The sequence below is a fragment of the Microtus oregoni genome, unplaced genomic scaffold (assembly GCF_018167655.1).
Source record: "Microtus oregoni isolate MIOR12 unplaced genomic scaffold, Mior012 000012F_ref0000307, whole genome shotgun sequence".
NCBI lineage: Eukaryota > Metazoa > Chordata > Mammalia > Rodentia > Cricetidae > Microtus > Microtus oregoni.
Window position 1 is genome coordinate 13,278 of NW_024543071.1, and position 22,752 is coordinate 36,029.

The 22,752-nt window shown below is 32.9% G+C and overlaps 1 protein-coding gene and 1 pseudogene across 1 annotated transcript; one reads left to right on the forward strand and one right to left on the reverse strand.

Annotated features, from left to right (window-relative positions):
- Positions 1-2,755: 2,755 nt before the first annotated feature.
- On the reverse strand, positions 2,756-3,694 carry LOC121454051 (olfactory receptor 2B11-like). The gene has a single exon (XM_041661252.1). The coding sequence runs from the start codon at positions 3,692-3,694 to the stop codon at positions 2,756-2,758; it is 939 nt and encodes a 312-aa protein (XP_041517186.1).
- An 18,129-nt stretch (positions 3,695-21,823) lies between these two features.
- Positions 21,824-22,752, forward strand: LOC121454659 (annotated as a pseudogene).

Below are 22,752 nucleotides of genomic sequence, written 5' to 3' on the forward strand. Positions count from 1 at the left end.
TTAATTTTTTCACCATGTCTTCACCACAAAGCAATGATTCTTTTTTAATTGATTAACAAACCGTTAAGTAAGCAAGGCATTAAGTTTAAGCAGCTTGTTTAGATTAACAAAGTGTAAGGAAGCAAGGTTTTCTTTTTAGCCATTTATTTTACTGTCAGGCTGCATTTCGTGGTTACAAAGAAATAATCATTTCATTATTCATCTCAAATGGTAATCTTATAAAAAAATCTTAAAAGAATCACAAATACAAACACACACACACATATATAGCAATTGTTTATACTCTTTTTGAAATATATCAGGTCTTTATTTCTTAGGGGATTCTTCACTGTTGTGAAATATCATTATTTTTTTTTAATTTTCTATTTTTTTATTGAAAAAAAATTCTGCCTCCTCCCAGCCTCCAATTTTCATTCTTCAGAGTGCACACTTACTCATCATCAATGTTTTTAGTAAATCACGTCAAGAAATCAGGAAGTCAAGAGACTACAAAAATTTAAGCATTGTCTTTGGTCACCAAACCTTCTCTAGCAAAGGAGGAACATCACCTAGTAATAACCAGGTTGCCTTTTTTCTTATTCCTTGACCTCAGTGAGTCCCTCACTCAACTATTGAAAGTGTGTCTTTCTAAACTTTAAATTGTTTCTCAAAATTGTTTTCTACATTAAAGCCATTAAGAAAAAATTCTTAGTTTAAGTTTACTAACAATGTACATCTCTAAATTCTTTCTGTTGTTGGTAGTTGAATTATTGATCTGCTCCAGCAACAATGCTATGAAAAAGTCAACCACTATTATTGTAAGTACCAATAACATTACCAAGTGAGGGGATTACAAACCCCCTTACAGTTTTCATACGACTCATAGATTATGAGAGATGTGGTGACTTCAAGGCCAATAAGCAGAGCTATACTCAATAACAATAGGATGTCCTCTGTCTCTCCAAGACACTCCCATCATGTTTATGATGATTAGTGAATCATTTTCCATGAGTTTCTAGCATGATCCCTGACAAACACAAACCTTCTTGTCCCAGATTGTTGAGCATTAGGATCGAGATTTGTATCACTACACCTGGAAGTAGTGTTATGTTGCAATAAAGTTTAATTATGTTAACAAAGATTTAACATAAGTTGTATTGTTTGAATTTATTCTAATGAGCTCTGTATAGTCATGTGGTTTTATAATGGTGGCTATCATCCTTCTGTTTCTAATGCAGGACTTCTTATTGAGAATTTTAGGGATTTGGTGGTGATGAAATCCCTGTTTTTTGTTTTGTTGTCCTTATTTTTTGTTCTATTATGTTTCATTTTTGTCTGAACAATGTTTTATTTCTCTTTCACTTCTAAAGGATAGATTTCCCTTGTATAACATTTTTAGTTTGTGACATTTTTCCTCTCAGCATTTGGTCACCTAATCCTGTATTCATCTATCTCTACTTCACTGTAAAGTTTATGCTGAGAAAACTGACCCCAGTCTAATGAGGATTCGCTTATGTATGGCATGTACATAAAATGCCTACTTTATGACTCACATGTTTGAATATTTGGGACACAGTTAATGCTAATGTTTTGGGAAGTTGAACTTTTAGAGGTTGGAGCCTAGATGGAGAAAGTGAGTCATTGGGAGATGAGCCTTGAGTGTTATAGTGCTCCTCTCTCACTCACTCCCCTTTCTCCCTCTGTATCTCTTTCTTTCTTTTTCCTGATCATCTCTATGTAACAGTGAGCATATGTTCCCTCAACAATGGCTTATCGAATAACAAAATTTCAACATCAAATTAATAATTTTCTTTCATCAATTGTGAGAAATTTTACTTGAAAATTTTAAGTTTGGGCTATAAATTTGACAAATACATTGTAGAAATTCAAATTTGTAATGGAAAATATCTTGAATATCATTCTCATCTCAAGTATACTTTATCAAAAATATGTTTATTATTTATTTTTGTAATTCACTTGCTTCCACATTAGAAATAATAATTTTTTATATTGATTCATGATAACTTTCAAAGGCACATATAAATGTCCCAGTTTATTCTCTGAAGTGTTTCCAGACTGTACTTCATTAGTACATTAATGTCACTTCCTTTTTCCTTATTGATTCAAGATTCATACTACTTATGTTTAAAAGAAGAATTTAAAGTTTACTCATAGTTTTAGTCTCTTTGCACTTTTAATATCTCATGAGAAATTTTTTATTTAAACATCAAACACTTATCCCAACTCACAAGCAAAATTCACAATGCTTTTTGTGAAAGCATGAACATACTCTGAGTTTTGATAAAGTCATGATTAAGCACAGTGTATTTCTCCTTAAGGCCATTATGAAACTACATGAATCATAGTCCAGGAGTAAAGAATTGTTTAGGAGGTGACACTGACTGAAAGACCACTGATGCTATTTTATTCAGCATGACTTTACAATAATTGAATTAGGCATATCAAATTTATAATTTATTAATTGTTCTCATTACTTAACACGGTGAATCAACTGGAAAAGAACTTCTGTTTTCTTTCTGTATTTTCACAAATATGTACCCAAGTTGGTACATATTTGAGGATCCAACTTGATTATAAAATGATTATACAACTTGATTATAAAATTTTAACATACAATGTGATTATGAAAGTGCTAGAAATGAAACAAATCTGGCAAGGACATGTTTTATGAACTTGGAATATATGAGCATTATTAGAGAAACCAATCTAAAATTACTACAATCATTAAACTATTTCATTTGATATCAACGAGCTTTCAGTTTGAAGTAAAAATGCTTCTCAACAGCTTTTTTAAGGCTCCCTTTACATCCTTATTCCTTAGGGTATAGATGAAGGGATTCAGTGTAGGAGTTATTACTGCATAAAAGAGAGCCATGAACTTGGGTTGGTCCCTTGTGATGGATGAAGAAGGCTGAAGGTACATGCTAATGGCTGGACCATAAAATAAGGAAACTACAATAAGGTGAGAGGAACATGTCCCAAAAGCCTTTCTCCTTCCTTCAGAAGATTTAATTCTGAGTACTGCACATCCAATATTAACATAAGAAGCAAGAATTAAGCACAGAGGAACAGCCAGTATGAAAATGCATACCACGGAAAGTGCCAGCTCATTAGCCTCCTTTTCACCACAGGCAGTCTTTATGAGAACTGGAATCTTACACAGTAAGTGATCCAGTTTATCAATGCCACACAGTGGCAATTGTAATGTAAGTGTAGCCTCTGAAAAAGCAAAGATCACTCCAGTTAACCACATAATAGACACTAACAATATGCAAACTCGTTGATTCATGATGAGAGTGTAGTGGAGAGGTCTGCAGATAGCCACATAGCGATCAAAGGACATAATAGCCAAAAGCAGACATTCTGTGCCTCCCATTATGTGAAAGACATAAAGTTGAACAACACATCCAATGTAACTAATGGTCTTTCTAGAGCTTCTAAGATTAAACAGCATCTGAGGCACAATGCTTGTGGTGTAGCACATGTCCAGAAAGGAGAGATTTGTGAGGAAGAAATACATGGGGCTGTGAAGACGGGGTTCTAAGGTGGATACAAGAATTATGGCAATGTTCCCAATCAAAGCTGTAGGGTATGTTATCAGAAGAATAATGAAGAGAGGGAGTTCCAGCCATGGATGATCAGAAAAGCCCAGTAGAATAAATTCTTCTGGGTAGCTTTCATTGATTACTGCCATTCTCCTTTGATTTCTTTTACCTACAGTTTGAAGTGCCATGTCAATTTAAAACAATAAACATATAGAATAAAGAACAATTATTGAAAATTGAGAGAAGTGCCAGTCACATATAAAGAAAAATTCAAAAGAATAGCAGTTTTCTTTTTGTTCTTGGAATCTGGAGAGATGACTTATTAGCTAGTGTTCTTCTAGAAGGCCCAAGTTGGATTCCCAGTACCTATAATGAGTGACACACAACTACCTGTTTCTCCAGCTCCAAAAAATCCAATGCCCATTTCTCTACTTGTGAGCATATATCTCCCACACACAAAAACACACATAGGCATAAACAATAAAAAATTTACAAAGAATTAACTCTAGCTTTAATCACACAAACTCTAAAAGCCAAAACAGTATGGATTGACCTACTTTAATTCCTTAATAAAAATTTTTGCCAAACTAGATTTCTGTGTCCAAAAAAGATATTATTCATAGCTAAAATACAAAAATTAAAAAATTCATGATGAACACTAAAGGAATGTCTGATCATGAAGCCAGTGCTACAGAATATTCTTTCAAGAATTCTACTCACAGACATCCATCCATCCATATATCCATGCATACATGCATACATAACACCACTGTGAGTATACAGAAAAGCATGAATCTCAGTAGTAAAGTAATAAATTCTTATATAAAGATTACAGTAGAGAGTAAATTGGAAGCATGTGGATCATGGGAGAGGGTAGAAGGGGAGGAGGAAGGGAGGGGAGTGGTAAAATACATACTGCCCAATATAAACAATAAAAATGATTAGAGAAAAACCCAACCTTACACAAATGAAAATATGGTGGAAAATTGTACATACCTTTCAGAATTAACTAAGAGTTAATAATCTCAATCCTCCAATTAAAAGGCTAGCAGACTGGAGTGAAATACAGGAAACAATTGTTTTCTGCATATAAGAAACACATCTCATTTGCAAAGGGAAAGAGAATAAAAGTGAAATTACAAGAAAATACACCCTAAAAGCAAGCAGTATTAGTGATTATAAAAGATAACTCTGTATTAATAAGTGGAACAATCCAATGGGAGTGGATCATATATACCAACTGTTGGCATACCCAATTTCATTAAGGAGTACTTAACCAAAAATAGATTAGCAGATTCTAACATGATGACAGTAAGTGGCTTCAATAATACATTGTCAATAACAGATTGCCCATCCAGACAAAACAAAACAAACAAACAAAACACCAGTAAGAACACATCAGAATTGAATCAACCAGGAATTAAAAGAAGTTCATGGAATGTTTTACTGAAACAGTCACAGGATAAATATTCTTTTCAACAGCCATTGATGGTTTTGTAAAATAAAACATATTTTAGAACATAAAGCATGTCTTCATGAATGCGAATATTTAACTAATCTCATATCAAATTATAGTGGAATATAATATAGATGAACAGAAATAGAAATTGTAGAAATTATACCAAAGTATGATGATTAGACAACACATATTTAAATAAGTGTTATCATGCATGGGAGAAATTAGAACCTCGAAACCTGTAACCTCGAAAAAATTAATTTTAAGACTAATCACTTTCAGTGTTCTTCAAAGTACTTAACTAAGGAGAAAAAAAGGTGCAGTACAAGAGTCATCATATAAAACTAGCAATACCCTGATACTCAAACCAGTTCATAACAAAGCAAAGTGGAAAAATATAAACATCATGATTAAGTAGAATTCACTGTAGGAAACCCAATATGGCTTGACATATAAAAAAATAATTATAATATCACATATCAGCAAGAATAAAGGGCAGGGCTCAGATAATTATCTCAATAAATGCATGGAAATACTTAAACAAAAACATAATGTCTCTTAGTAATAAAATTACAAAGGGCACGAAGAATATAAGCACCTTCCCTTTACTCAATAAAAGCTATAGTGTGGCAAATCTGTAGCCAACATTATACTCAACTGGGAAAATCTGAAAACATTCTCTATAATATGAGATATAAGATGATATATATATGAGATATAATATGAGATATATGAGAATATAAGAGAAGACTTGACCTCATTTTGAATATTGTGGATGAAATCTTGGCTGGATCAGTAAAGATGAGAAAGTAATAAAAATATTATTTTTTATTAATAATAAAATATTTTGAGAAAATAATGAAATTACAATTTTTGGAAAATAGGATCACATACTTATAAATCCTTAAAGATTCAACCAGAAAACTCATATACAAAAAAGCATTACATTAAAAATGCAGAATATGAGCTGAACATAAAAGCATTAGTTTTCTATTTTTCTATTTCTCTCATCCTCTGTGCATAAATGTCCAAATATGTATACATAGACATTGTGTGAGGGTGTATGTGCACAGTTGTGTGGGGGTGGAGGACAAGGGTTCATGTAGGGAATCATTCCTGTTTATTCTTTCATCTTTCTTATTGAGAGATGGTCTTTCAATCAAACTTAGAGATAGTTGATATGGCTACTATCCCTTGTTAACTTTTTCTAGTGATCCCATCTCCCAACAAGAATTAGAAATTAAAAACATTAAAGAAACTTCAATCAGCAAAGAAAGAAACTTTAGAATACAGCAAAAGGGTAAAAGGAATTTTCATACTTGTGGGATCATCAGAATTTGATATTTAAGTGACTTATCACCAAAACCAGCATACAAATTCAATACATTGCCCATTAATTTACAATGATGTTCTTCACAGGAATAGAAACAGCAATCTCCCAATTCATGTGAAAAACTAAATAATCTGAGTATCCAAAGCATTCCTAAGTAAAAAGAACAATAATAATGATGCTACAGAACTGCTGTAAACTACAGAGTCAAAATTTATGACAAAACTCACATGATACTTGCTTAAAGGCAAAATAGAAACCAATAAAAGAGAATAGAAAATTTATAAACATTTTTAATCAGGACCAGAGAAGAATAAAATTATATCCTTAAAAATATGTCAATCTAGAAATATTTGTATCAATGAAATAAGCCAGTACGACAGAGACAAATGCCATAAGATTTTCTTAATATGTAAATATAGTGAAAGAGCATATGACAGTAAAGAAAGAACTAGTCTTACAGGAAGGAGAAGAAAGAGGAAGGAGTAATAGAGAGGATGAATATAACCAAACTAGACTATATGGAATATCATAATGAAATGTCTAATTTACACGTTATTATACTCTAATAAATAAGGAGTTTGTATAGTTCCTACTGACTAATTAATTATACTCCAAATATATTTTAACTGTAGTTAACTGGCATCATAAGAATCATCAGGAACCCAATTAAACACCAAGGACATTTGAAACTCAATATATTTTTTCTATGAACTTTTGAAACTAGAAATTGATATTCTCAATATCTTATGATGTCATTTAAGATATTAATTATTTAATCAGATCATTCTTCAAACACCTGTACTCCACAAAATTGGAAAACTTAAAAAAAAGACAATTTTTCTGGATAAATATCACTAACCAAAATTAAATCAAGACCAGTTAAGCAAACTAAATAGACCTATAACTACTAAAGAAATAGAAACAGTCATTAAAAATCTACCAACCAGAAACAGCACAGGACCAGATGGTTTCAGCACAGAATTCTACAAGGTTTTCAAAGAAGAACTAATACCAATACTCCTCACATTGCTCCACACAAGAGAATCAGAAGGAACATTGCCAAACTCTTCTTAAAAGAGTACAATTAGCCTGATACCCAAACAACACAAAGACTTTACTAAGAAAGAGTATTACAGACCAATCTCATTCATGAACATTGATGCAAAAATACTGGAAATCAAAATCCAAGAACATATCAGAAAAATCATCCACCATGACAAAGTAGGTTTCATCCCAGAGATGCAGGTAGGGTTCAAGAAATGAAAATCTGTCAATATAATTCATCATATAAACAAACTAAAAAAAACCCACACACGATCATCTCATTAGATGCTGAAAAGGCCTTTGACAAAATACAGCCACTCTTCATGATAAAGATGTTGGAGAGAGCAGAGATTCAGGGAACATACCTAAACATAATAAAGGCAATATACAGCAAGCCAACAGCCAACATCAACTAAATGGAAAGAAACTCAAACGATCCCACTGAAATCGGGAAAAAGGCAAAGGTTGAATACATCCTCTCCATATGTATTCAATGTAGTTCTTGAGGTCCTAGCTAGAGCAATAAGACAACAACAGGAGATCAAAGGGATGCAAATTGGAAAAGAAGTCAAACTCTCACTATTTGCTGATGATATGACAGTTTACATAAATGACCCCAAAAATTCTATCAAGGAACTTCTATAATTCATAAACATCTTCAACAATGTAGCAGAATACAAGATTAACTAAAAATATCAGTAGCCCTCCTGTACACAGATGATAAATGAGCTTCACAATAGCTACACAAAACATAAAATATCTTAGAGTAACAAACAAACACTTGTTTGCTTGTAAACAAACAAGTGGACGACGTGTATCACAAGAACTTTAAATATTTCAAGAAAAATGAAGAAAACAACAGAAAATCAAAAGATTTCCCATGCTTTTGGGTACACAGTAAAAATGGCAAGTTTACAAAAATCAATCTAAATATTCAATGCAATGCCCATAAAAATCTGAGCAAAAGTATTCACAGACCTTGAAAGAACAATACTCAACTTCATATGGAAAAACAAATATCCAGGATAGACCAGACGATCTTGTACAATAAAGGAATTCTGGAGGCATCACAGTCCCTGACTTTAAACTCCACTACAGAGCTACAGATGTAATGAAAACATCCTGGTATTGGCATAAAAATAGTCAGGAGAATCAAATTAAAATTCCAGATACCTATCCACACACCTATGAACACCTTTGCTTGTGGGAGTGCAAACTTGTACAGTTATTTTGGAATTCAGTATGGGAATTCCTTAGAAAATTAGGAAATAGCAATACCACTTTTGGGTATATATCCAAAGGATGCTCAATCATAACACCAGGACATGTGCTCAACTATGTTCACAGCAGCATCATTTGTCATAGCTAGAACTTGGAAACAACCTAAATGTCCCTTGACTGAGAATGGATTAATAAGTTGTGGTACATTTACACAATGGAGTGTTACACAATGGAAAAAATAGCATCTTGAAATTTGCAGACAAATGGATGGATCTAGAAAACATATTGAGTGAGGTAACCCACACCCAGAAAGACAAATATAATATATACTCACTCATAAATGGCTTTTAGACATAAAGCTAGGAAAAAATCAGCCTACAATTCACAATCCCAGAGAGCCTAGACAACAAAGAGGACCATAAAAGAGTCATACATGGATCTAATCTACATGAGAAATAGCAAAAGACAAGATGTTCTGAGTAAATTCGGAGCATGGGGATCATGGGAGAAGTTAAAAGGGGAGGTGGGAAGAAAGGAAGGAGAGTGGAGAAAAATATATAGTTTAATAAAAACAATAAAGAAAAGACATTAATTATTTTAATATTTAAGCCTCTAATTATTAGCAGACTATAATAATGAATGGTCAACTATCTAAATATGGGATGAAAATTTTCATTTGGAGATGGATGCAAAATGAGTTAATGAGAGCAAAAATTTTGGAGTCTTCAGCAAACAAAGCCAATAGTAATTAGCTGGAATTACTGTCTCTTCTTTTTTTCATATTCCTGTCATGCTAATAGATAAATAAAGGAAGATTTCATATTTTAGCTATCAACAGCTTTATGCTGGCAAAGTACTTTTGATAATTTCATGAAAAGGAGAAAGTTAAAAATGTCTTTTGTCACCCTAAGAATGTGATCTGGTAACATAAAACTAAAGAATAATTAGTAAATTAATGTTTTGGCAATTTTAATAGATTAATTATTAAATTATTTTGTCATTTCAATAACATCTGAACTTTTCACTTGAATATTCCCACCTTATGGAAGATTTAGAAGATTATGAAATGTTCTTCACACCAGGAACAATATACATACAAGATTTTCATTTTTTAATCTGTGTCTCAACACACTTAGCCACTAAATTTTGATATTGATAATGTTATTTATAGATAAAAATCTAAGAAAATTATCTGGAACTATAAAATAATAGTATCAGTAGCCTAGGGGTGTTTCATGAATCAGGTTGACAACTGTATACCTCATTTAGTTGACATCATTCATGGTTCTCTCTTAACAAAACTTGATTATAGGAAAAAATCTTGACCAATTGCTTTTCTGATTGAAGATGAGATATGAAATAAATCACATTGGGAGATAGCTTAGTCAGTGCTTGTCATGCAAGCATGATGAGGACTCAAGTTCAATTTTCAGAACCCATGTTAAAAATACTGAGTGTTGTGGTAATCTTAGTAATGGGGTGATAGAAAAAGACAGATTCCCTGGGACTCTCTGACTAAACAGAATAGTCTAATTGGTGAGATACAGGTCAGCCAGAGACCCTATCTTGAAAAGCAAGGTCAATGGCTTCTACAGAACAACACTAGAAGTTGGCATCTGTCTTCCCTATGTGCATACTCATACATACATGCATGTGCACACACACATTCCTATCTATCTCCCATGAAAGAATTTTACATTGTTTAAAAAAAATTCTAAACACTGCAGCTTTCACATACTATCAATTGCAATATAAGAAGTGTATTGTCTATTCATGTAGCATTTTTATATTAACATTTTAGTTTTTCAACCAATGACTATTCTTCAAACTTTTCTAAGGTAATTTAACACTAAAATTCACCTAGAATTAATGTATCTAATGGAATATAAGTGTGTGGGATCTCTCTACTATACTGTATTTATTTTGTAATATATAAATATTCATATTTTTCTTTAGCAAGTTTAGTTTTAGCTTGACTAATGAATGAATGATCCATGGTCACTTAATTTATCTTGATATTTGCTTATATATTTTCTCATAAAATTTAGTCACTTTAATGATTTCTAGACTTTATTTATTTTGGGATCTTTGAAAAGCTGCTCATCTGTTCATTCTAATGTCTCTCAATCATACTTCATTTTCATCACATGCTATTTAATTTAATTTAACTCATGAGACTTATTAAGTATAGATATAGGTAAAGAGCAAACTGCATAATTCATTTTTGTCTGAAAAAAACCTAAATAAAACATGTGAAGAATCGATCACAGAAATTTGGACTACTAATTCAAAACTGACTTCTCTGATACAGTCACACAAGCACAGACTTTATACTTTATTCAAACATTCAGTATTTGTCAAAAATATGATTTGCTTAAGTTTATAAAATTTTAAATTAAGAAACTAAGAAAAATAAAACAGGAAACTGGTTGTTTCTAAAACTACTAAATAAAGTATTTCTAATTTTTGAAAAGGTTTCCTTAGATGAAATATTGCCCATCATTCATGTATATATTAGACATGAGTAGCCACAGATGTTTATATCTTCCCTGAGATCTCATGACTTTTAAAACAAAATTTCATTTCACTTATCTTATTTTTAAATTTTTCAATGAAGTGGAATTGCAAAAAAAGATTCTTTTAAATCTTGCATATTATAGAAAACAGAGACACTGTTGTCCACAGGTACATACTCAATCATACATTTCAAAACTCACTTTTACTGTTGTTACAAGTGCCATAGAACCTACATCAAGCAGCTGATAGTAGAAGTATCAACCATAGTCTGTGAGTATGCTACTGTATACATATCCTCAAACCTCTGAGGCATTGTTTGCAGCAAGGCCACTCATTTATCCATCCCCCAGGTGTGTTAGCACAGAGAATTCCTTGGAAGAGTACTCTCAGTGGAAATGTTTCTTGTGTACAATTAACAGATACTAAACAGAGGTTGGGATATTTCTTCTGTTTTTAGACATGTTCTAAAACTCATTCAAATTCAAGGACCACTGTATATAAATGTTAAAGAAGATGCAATTAAAAGAAGTAAAATAAATAAATAATTAATGAGACATTGGATTATATAAGAATTTATTAAGTGCCTTAGTTCATTCATTCATTAGAGTAGTTCACACAGTTTTATTCTGTAATCATAAAATCAAAAGACATAGAATTAGTATAAAAAGACTGAAAATGAAAGTGATATTAAAACCAGGATAATTCAAATTATACTTGAAATAACCTCGTAGTATTTAATGATTGAATTTTGAAGTCCTTGAAGTTCTTTTCCTTTTGTGGAGTTTCTTCTTCAAATAATACTACACATCATGATAGTCAGTCATTTAGACAGCATTGAGATTTTAAAATTACATCTTTATTGTTTCAGAATCCATACATGCATATATATTTAGATCAAATATACCCTGCATTCAGTCTCCTCCAAATCGTTCTCTATACCACCACCAGTTTCCCTACAAACTTCATCTGCCCTCTCTTCTTTATTTATTAAACCAGCTGAGTTTAGGTACTGGTACCTGTATATGCTTCATAGCTTTACACAGGTTACATGACTAATAAAAAATTATCATAGATCCCTTGCACAAATCAGTTTTCAAGAGATTTTCAACTAGGATGGAAGTTCTTGAGCCTTTCCCTGTCTATTATGGAATTTTGGATGATTTGATTTGGGGTAGGCTATATACAGGTATTTGTCATTCTCATCAACTTAGACTATGAAACACGATATGGACAAGTTCAACTGAACCACAATATATGGGCTGCCAATGCATGCTTCAGAGTTGCCAGGGCATAAGATTCAAATTTCATATACATGTATTTATAGTTATTGTGACTTCATGTGTGCAGTAGCCCTTTCATTTACAGCAAATACTATATTTCTGTACATGTTCAGTACTTCTGGCTCTTACAGTCTTTCTGTACCCTCTGCTGTGATAATATCCTAAGTCTTGGGTGATAAGAGTGTGATATGGGGTTCTTTCTTGGAGCTGATTATTCCTCTGTCTCACATTCTTTGTTTATTGAGCACTTCTGGTTCTCTATATTATTATATTTGGTTCTTTATATTTTAAAATCATCTACTGCAAAAGAAACCTATTGACTAGGGCCTATTATCTGGCTAGTTATAGGTTTTGACCCAGTTAATAGTAGTAGGCATGAGTTCTATATTGTGGAGTAGGTGTTAAGTCCTAACAGAAAGTTCTTGATTCATTCCTTTAAAAGCTATATCACTATTACGCTAGCAACAGATCTTAAAGATCAGCTGTTGTTGTAGCTTGTAGCTTTTCACACACTATTGTAAATAGAACCTTCCACCACTAGCAAGTTATCTAGTGGACATGAAACTTAATGGCCTGTATCAGTTTAATTTCTCATGTCCTATGACTCAATTATACTAAATAGTATCATTTTGGAAGACAAAAGTCAAATACATTAATGAGCAGTCCAAATGGTCTGAGAAAGAAATCAGGGAAGCAACGATTTTCACAATAGACTCAAATATAAATACCTTGTAATATTTCTAAACAAACAAGTAAAAGACTTACATAACAAAAACTTCAAGTCATAGAATGCTGTAAGAACTACTTCAGCCAATAGCCTTTAAGAGGCAAGCCCACTTGGGTGTGATCTCTTGTAGTATAAATGTAGACTTAAAGCTTGAATGATGTTTCTCACTCTGCTGCTGCTGGATTTGGTTCTTGTTCCCTGCTTGTGGAGAGGACTGTTCATGTGTGAGTCTACCCCTAAATAAAGAAGCCTTTATTAGACTCAATTCTGAGCTAGTGTTGGACTACTTTATTACATTCATTTGCATCTGGCACCCAACCCCCATGTCTACCTGGACTAGCTCAAAAGACTCACAGCCAAAGGTCTCCCACCTCTGCCCAACAGTTTTGGTTTCAACTACTAAGTGTTTTTTGTTTTTGCCAAAACCCCACTGCAGTGGAGTTACCCCCTTTGGTGGGCCCACTTCGCAGTGCTTAGCAATTTCCCAGACTCATGCAAACATCCCCCCTCGCTGCCTTCCCCGCCATGCAGCAACTTGTGCAGTTTCCAGTTTGTGTTCTCAGATAACAAGTTTGGGGCTCCTTGATATTCTGACTACCAAAGAACAATCTCCCTGCAAGGAATCGATTTAATTGCTCTTAATTTTCCAAGCTTATTTGTCAGTATTTAAACAGGTGCAAACATAAAGCCCACCAGGACTGTTCACATGGCTGACAATAGCATCTCTATGCCATGTATCCATAACTGCCACACCTACAGGCCATAAATATTATTATACCTACAACAACTTACTGAAATCTCATAATGGAGATAAATTCATTTGATTAATAAATAAATAAAAAAATTATAAAAGTTATATAATGGGACAGTATCAACATCCAGGAATGATAAGCTTTTTGCTTATACTGTGGATGGTATTCTGCAAGGCTTATGTGTTTTTCTGATACATTCATTTATTTGATTTTGGAACTTAGCTTTGTTTTTCATATTAGATCCTTAGAAAATAGTTGATAGCAGAGCCAAGAATGAGACACTTTTAGAAATGATACAATCTTTATGGACTAATAATGAATAGCTAGCTGACAAAATTGTTACCATTGAAAAACAAAAGTTAGCAGAAAATTAATATCATTGAAAAGGATAACATTAATTTGACAGATAAAATTCAATTCATGTCAAAAGGTACTGAGACATTATCAGAAGGAATTCATACTGTTGAATTTGACAAAATCTGTTAAAATGTTTTCTACAGGAAGGCAATCTGCATGCCATCCAAAAAATATCCTGCAATAAGAAGCCATCCTTAATGGGAAATTTTCATACCTTCAAATCATATGTGCAGAATGAGGACCAGAGGTTATGTAAGTTGATGAAATCATTAGAAATAGTCACAGGTCAAGAGATTCAAATTTTACAAAAAAACAGTGGTAAAAAGATTTGAAACAATTGAGGAAATTATTGGAACAGGGAAAGAAAGTACAAGGATAGTTGAAGCTTAGAAAGAATTAACTTTGGTTGAAGGAAAACTACAAAAGGCACATGTGGATTGGGTGAATCCAAATCTTAATTGCATTCTAGTCACATTGCCTTCCAAAATTTCCCCTATAGGAATTTTAATGCAAAGGAATTATATTATCATAGAATGAATCTTTTTACCACATAAACTAAGTAAAAAAAATTAAAAAATATATAAAAGGTCTCTGAATTTATTATAAAAGAACAATTGAGACTTCATCAACTAGCAGGAATAGATCCAACAGAGATTATAGTGCTTTTTACTACTGATGAAATTTAAAAAAAAAATGGGAAGACAATGAAATCTGCCAGGAGCATGTACTAATTTTTTAGGGGTGATTAATAGCAATTATCGCAAAAGTGATAGAACTAACCTTAAAAAGACAATTAATTGGATCCTTCCTTCCCCTCATTGTATGTGACACACCAATAGCTGGAGCCTGTACATTCTATACTGATGCAAATAAATTAGGAAAGATAGGTTAAAAGTCAGGAGATTAAGTAAACTGGAAGAAAGTCCTTACAATTCTGTACAAATGTCAGAATTATATTCTATTTTCATGGTACTAAGAGATTTTAAAGAACCTCTCAATATAGTTACCAATTCACAATATACAGAAAGAGTTGTTTAGAATATTGAAACCATTAAATTTATACCAGATGATCAGAATTGACTTCATTATTCATTCACATTCAAAATATAATCAGGAATAGGATTTTCCCACATACATAAAACACATCTGATCCTATGTGAGCCAGTTATTTCTGTCATTTCTTGCACCTTTTTGAAGTTGCTTGATTGAACTTCCTATTTACTCAAGTAATATTTCCCTTCTCGTGACTTCAATGGTGTTAAAGACTAGACAGTCATATTTACTTTCCTCTTATGACTTAGGCAGGCCATTTTTAATTAAAGATTTAGACTCCTTAAGATAGGATAACTACTGAAACGCTTAGCACATGTTTCTTACTTGATATAGCTTAGTAATTCTAATTTTTATACTTGATATTTGTTTTTATTGTATGTAGGTTTGTAGTAAGCTAAGAACTCTCCTATTTAGACAAAAGGGGGACATGATATGGGAACTCCTTCAGCCTATAACCTTTAAGATACAAGCCCACTTGAGCATGGTCTCTTGTACAATAAATGTAGATGTAAAGCTTGCACACCATCTCTCTCTGGGATGCTGGATTGGGTTCCTTTCACCTGCTCATACAGAGGACTTTTAATCTGTGTGTCTGCCCCTAAATAAAGAACCCTTTATTATACTCAATTTTGATCTAGTGTGGGATGACTTTATCATGTTTATCTACAATAGAAGAATGAAATTGAAGAAGATATCTAAACATAGAAAGATCTACCATGCTTATACATTGAAGGGATTAATGTAGTAAAAATGGCCATTCTACCAAAAATCAATCTGCAGTTTCAATGCAATCTCTATCAAAATTTCTATTATTATTATTATTATTATTATACTTTAAAAAATACTAATCCAAATTCCCACTTCTTCCCCTCCTTCCACTTCCCTCCCACTCCCTTCACAACCCTACCACCATTCCCCTCCAATCTTAAGAGAGGGCAAGGCACCCTGCCCTGTGGAAAGTCCAAGGACATCCCCACTACATCCAGGTTGAGCAAGGTATACATGCAAATTTTAATTGCATTCTAGTCATATTGCCTTCCAGTATTTCTCCTACAGGAATTTTAATGCAAAGGAATGATATTATCTTAGAATGAATCTTTTTACCACATAAACCAAGTAAAAAATTAAAAACTTATGAGGAAAAAAATCTCTGAATTAATTGTAATGTTCAGCTTTAATACAAAAATTCCAGGATAACTAAACAATCCTGAAAAACAAAAAAAAAATTGCTAGAAGTGTCAACAATTTGATGTGTATAATAAATCAAAGCTATAACAATAAAAACAGCATTATATTGAAAGAAAAACAAACATGTTAATCAGTAGAATTGAATTAAAGACTCAGACATAAATCCACACACCTATGGAACCTAACTGTCGATAAAGAAGGCAAAAATATAAGCCCTCCCTCTGACTGGAGGAGTGTCTACCTAGATTTTTGTCTCATCCTCACTTGGTAGCTTGCTACTTAAGATTGTGTGAATTATATAGAAAAATGTGGAGAAGTTACATAAACATGATTAAAATAATCAGATATTTTTACATCTATGTGAAGTTTTCAATTCACCTGGTATTGTATTCATCATGCACTTGTTTTACTTCATTCTTTTATGATAGAATACAATGTGTCACTCTGTATAGTCAGATAATTAAAACATATTTTAATATTAGACACAAAACAGAAATGCAAAAAAAAATGAACATGTGAGATGTAACTACAATTGTGTTTGGAGAGGAACATATAGCTTTAAATGGTTAGGCTAATAAATACCCCAATGCTGTTGGAAGGAGTCTGCTTGTTTGTCCCAGCCACCCTGAACCAAAATAATCACACAGAAACTGTATTAATTAAAACATTGCTTGGCCCATTGGCCTAGCTTCTTATTGACTAACTCTTACATATTAATTTAACCCATTTCTATTAATCTGTGTATCACCATATGACAGTGGCTTATCGGGTAATGTTCCCCACTTCTGTCTCAGGTGGAGGATCCATGGCATCTCTCTGACTCTGCCCTCTTTCTCCCAGCATACACACTATCTTTTTCCCACCTAATTCTGTTCTGCCCTAGCCATAGGCTCAAAGCAGCTCTTTATTCATTAACCAATAAAAGCAACACATAGACAGAAGGACCTCCCACACCACAAATGGTAATAAAACATGCTCACAGCACACAGAGTGGAATCCCACATCAATACATAACCCAAAAGATATTTCTTTGTAGACAATTGGTTTTACACATCTTATACCTTGGTAAGCAAACCAAAACATTTTATCAATTAAGTAAATAATACTAGTAAACTGGACCTTATTGTACCAAATCTATTTGTGGACAGAGTAAGCTTGTTTTTTTAAGACATAATGTCTCAGAAGGCATTGTATTTTTAATTTCTTTTACTTCTGGAATTATTTTAATAGATCTAGTTTATTCAATCTATTATTTTCAGCATCATGTCTAGCATTTTTATCTTGACAAATTGAGAATAAGAAGCACCTACCACTGTGTCACTATTGGATTCCTCAGTAGTACCACTGTATTATATAATGCTGTGAGTTATCACTTGTGAAATATAGAGCTTTCTGAAAGTCAATGCAAATGAAAATTGATACAAATAATATATTAAGCAGGAACTAAATACTACTTTCTAGAACACAATTCCCAGTAGTCCATCTATCAAAGTCTCACAGTTTGTTACATATTTCAGAGTATCTTACCTATTAAGTTATCTTGGGGAGAAAATAATATAATGCTGCCTTAAAAATAACTTCTTGCAACTAAACATAATGTGTGTTCATATTTCTCAAAAAGGTGATAATAAGAAATCTGCAACATGTTCTGGTACCCTATAGATTGATCAAAGCTAAAATTTGTTTATCAAATTTGGTGAGCATTATGTCTGTTATATGATATGGTACAAGTACAATCTGCTCTGGTATGAGATTTTTCAAGATTCTGATAACTGCATGGATTCTTCTGCTATCACTATAGTATCACTTTTAAATTTCTCCATGATAAAACAGAGACATTTAAAACTATTAAGTATCCATATAATATTTATTTTCTGATAAAATATTTGTTAACATTTAATAATAAATATAAAAATTAAATAACATTTAATATTTAATATAAAAATAATAAATAAGAAAACAATAAGCTTTTATTAATAAAATATTCATTGATAAATTTTGCATATTTTATGGTGAGGAGAAATGATGATTAACTGTTCATGGTGGTTGATTTTGTGTGTGTGTGTGTGTGTGTGTGTGTGTGTGTGTGTGTGTGATGTGTTGGCACATACCATGATAGGTGAGGGTAATAATAGTTTATCTGTAATATTTGTGCACTAAAAAGAATGGAAATAGATATAACACATATTTTAATTAATATTTTAAGCACAAAAATAAAAGGTGGAATTGATTTATAAAGCATATGATGCAACTAAAATATAATCTGAAATATAATGGTAATAAGAGACAAAAGGCAGCGAACCTGTTGAATTAACATTGGATTTTAGATACATTAGAGACCCAAATAAGAACTCAATTTAAATGAAGCAAAGATAATCTTGTTTTGAATAAAATACTGAATGTCTTCTCTCACCCTTAAACAATATTATTTTACTAATTATCTTTCAAATCCCAATTGAGGATAAATAATTCAAATAATTTGGAGAAACTCATCCTCTTTTCTATAAACACATCTTATAGTCTATTTTATTAGTGGTTCATCTACAGATTCCTTGTCACAGTGCTGTGTTATCATGGGGAATCTATTCCAGGGAATAGGACTAACCAATACAATTCCTTATGGAGCTTTAATTGACTCTTTGGGATTCATGTTCCTATTAGTCCAGCCAAACAAATCAAATCAGATATTTTATTATTTCCACAAACTTCATTTGATCTTAGACAAGGACAATTCCTTGATACACTGAATGCTCTGATTTTCTCCTTTGGCTACAAGGAAATATTTTATGAGCCATAGGGCTACTAAATAATAAACACAGAGGCTCTGCTCTCTTAGTATAATGCAGTAAGTCAGAATCAGAGGCAGGACTGATTATGCTGGTGCCTTCAAAGAGACCAACACCAGCCAGTCAGCCAGCCATAAAACTGAGGGATGGAGTGAAGATAACACATAGAATGTGAGCAGACTCACGGTGGGAGTGAATGAGGTTTAAGCAATGCTCGAATACTAGAAGGTTAGGATTAGCGATGAGAGCCATGGGTTTAGTGTAAAAAGATGCTGACTAGTGCTGAGGGTGAAGAACAGCCATCACTGTTTCTTCTACCATCCCGATTTCCAAGAACAGAAGAGAATTTATCCTCAGGTGAAAAAAGCAATTTTGGATTAAAAAAAAAAACCTCTATTTTACACACTTATAATAAGAAAACAAAACCACAGTTCTTACATTTCCTTTGTGTGAGTAATAAGTTTTGTCCTTTATCCATAGTTTCTACGGATTATTTCTTGACGGAAGTGCTAACGATGGTCCATGCAATATAGAGATCTCACAACTTTCACTTGGGTAGTTACTTTACAGAGTCACAGAGGCAGTTGCATAAGGAAGAAAGATTATACCTGTCTTACTGCAAGTAACTGCTATCTCATGATGAATAATGCTTTATTCTAAAGAAATTCACAAAGACCTCTTAAAAACTTCTGAACAGTCTTCGAATATCAGTGAGCTCTCCTTAAGGAGATCTCTTTGGCTCAGTATATTACAAATATTATTTTGGATATATCTATGACTTTTAAGAAAATTCCTCCCATGGAGTGCTGAGTGATTGTCCTAAAGGGTTACTGAATTGTAGGAGGTTATTGTTTATATTATAAATATTCTTTTTTTTTTTTTTTTTTTTGGTTTTTTTCGAGACAGGGTTTCTCTGTGGTTTTGGAGCCTGTCCTGGAACTAGCTCTTGTAGACCAGGCTGGTCTCGAACTCACAGAGATCCGCCTGCCTCTGCCTCCCGAGTGCTGGGATTAAAGGCGTGCGCCACCACCGCCCGGCTATTATAAATATTCTTAAGAATTGTAACATTAAACCACAATTTATTATCAGGTCTAAATTTAATGTTCCAATTTTTCTGTGCTCCCTAGGAATTATTTGGATACACTTTTCTGCAGTGTTCCAGTTTTGTCATTTAATTTATAGTCATGAATTGATGTATTTATGCACCTCTTTGTTCATATTTCTATATAAATTTATTTCTTGTCTGTAAAAAAATTTTAGTGCAAATAAACAGATTACTAAATAAGCTTATATGTATGCTACATCTTACTAGGGCTACTTTACATAAACAATTAGAAATTATTGCTAAATGCAATATGTTCCTTCTATAATTCTTATCTGTACAGTTACTGAGAAAGCAATTGTTATGTTTTCTATCATCACATAAATGGAAATTGCTGAGGAATACTAAAAACAAATTTGAATTCATTTACTTATTAATAATAATAATTAGTCTTGTGTAAATTATCATCTATCTCCAAGCTAGGCATTTATTCAATTATTATTTACTCAGTTCTTACTCTAAAATGAATGAATTGTTTATACTCACTTAAGTTATTTTTCTATAATAATATAAATATTAATATAGACTATAAAATTATTTTGTACTCCCTTTTGGTAGCATCTTATTGAAAAACAACTCCAAATTTGTAGAACAGTTATACAAATGCTGAAAATAATCATTTACCTTTATCTGTACTGTACCTTAACATGAATTTTTAAATAAAAAGCTCTACTTCCTCTATTAACTTTCTACCATATGTCTATCTGTCCACTCAAGAGCTATCAAGCATCTATATTTTACCACCATTTATTATCTATCATCTGTCTATTTGTCTATCATCTGTCATGCATCAACCTCATCATCATCATGTCATCCATGATTGCTTGTTTTTTATGTTTTCATTGTGAGAATTTAATTGCATCTTCTGGGCAGGAATGCCATTTCAGTGACATGATGTCCTATTCAAAATATCTCAACTCCAGCTATATAGTATTTGTTTCTCAAAACACTGGTGACAGTCTCTTGAATCATATGAGTATGGAGGAACCCAGCAGATCTCTGTATCAAAATAATTTCCCAATTTTTAATCTGTAATTAATAAGTAATTTGTAAAAGGATGATTCCTCTATGTAATTGTATTGCCCTTTGAAAATTTTCTAACTAGCTTTGCAAACTTTCATGTCAGTAATGTCATTTTATTTATTAATAGTTTGTAGTTGGGAACCTTTTGCCTTCACCACTCAATGACTTTTCATATATATTCACACTGCTTTGATGAATATCATATATTAATTAATATTTTGATTACCAATAAATAACATTAGTATTATATATTTCATATATATGAAAGTCAATGTGTATATGAATATATGAGAAATAGTTCTGGGAATATGAATATATACATATATCTGTATGTATGAATATATATGCTTGCCAATGATTTGTTTTAGCAATCATTTACTGTAACTCTCTTCATGTTCAAATTTTCCTAGAACTGAAGATAAACAAAAGAAAATAAGCAATGGTGGAAAATTTCAATGAAAGTTGGGAAGGATTTATTCTTCTGGGTTTCTCTAAATGGCCTCATCTGGAAGTTGTTCTCTTTGTGGTGATCTTGATATTCTACTTGATGACACTGACAGGCAATCTCTTCATCATCATCCTGTCATACCTAGATTCCCACCTGCACACCCCTATGTACTTCTTCCTCTCAAATCTCTCTGCTCTGGATCTCTGCTATACCACGAGTTCTGTTCCTCAGCTGCTGTCCAACCTCTGGGGTCCAGAGAAGACAATATCTTATGTTGGGTGCATGCTACAACTCTATTTTGCCCTCGCACTGGGTACCACAGAGTGTGTTCTTTTGGTGGTGATGTCCTTTGACCGCTATGCAGCTGTGTGCAAACCCTTGCATTATTCTGTCCTCATGAATCCTCATTTCTGTCACCTGCTGGCTGCAGCATCCTGGGCTTTACCACCTCAGTACTTCATTCCTCCTTTACCTTTTGGGTACCTCTGTGTGGACATCGCAAAGTGGACCACTTCTTCTGTGAAGTCCCAGCACTGTTGAGGTTATCCTGTGTTGATATCCATGCAAATGAGCTGACCCTCATGGTCATGAGTGCCATTTTTGTTGTTATACCACTTATTCTCATCCTGAGCTCCTATGGTGCCATCATATGCACTGTTCTAAGAATGCAGTCCACTGCTCGACTTCAGAAAGTTTTTGGGACCTGTGGAGCCCATCTTACTGTTGTGTCTCTCTTTTTCATTCCAATCATGTGCATTTATCTTCAGCCTCCAACAGAAAATTCTCAAGATCAAGCCAAGTTCATTTCCCTCTTTTATACTGTTGTCACACCTAGCCTGAACCCTCTCATCTATACTCTAAGAAACAAAGATATAAGAGGAGCAGTAAGGAGGCTGACTGGGTGTGAAAGGGAACAATGA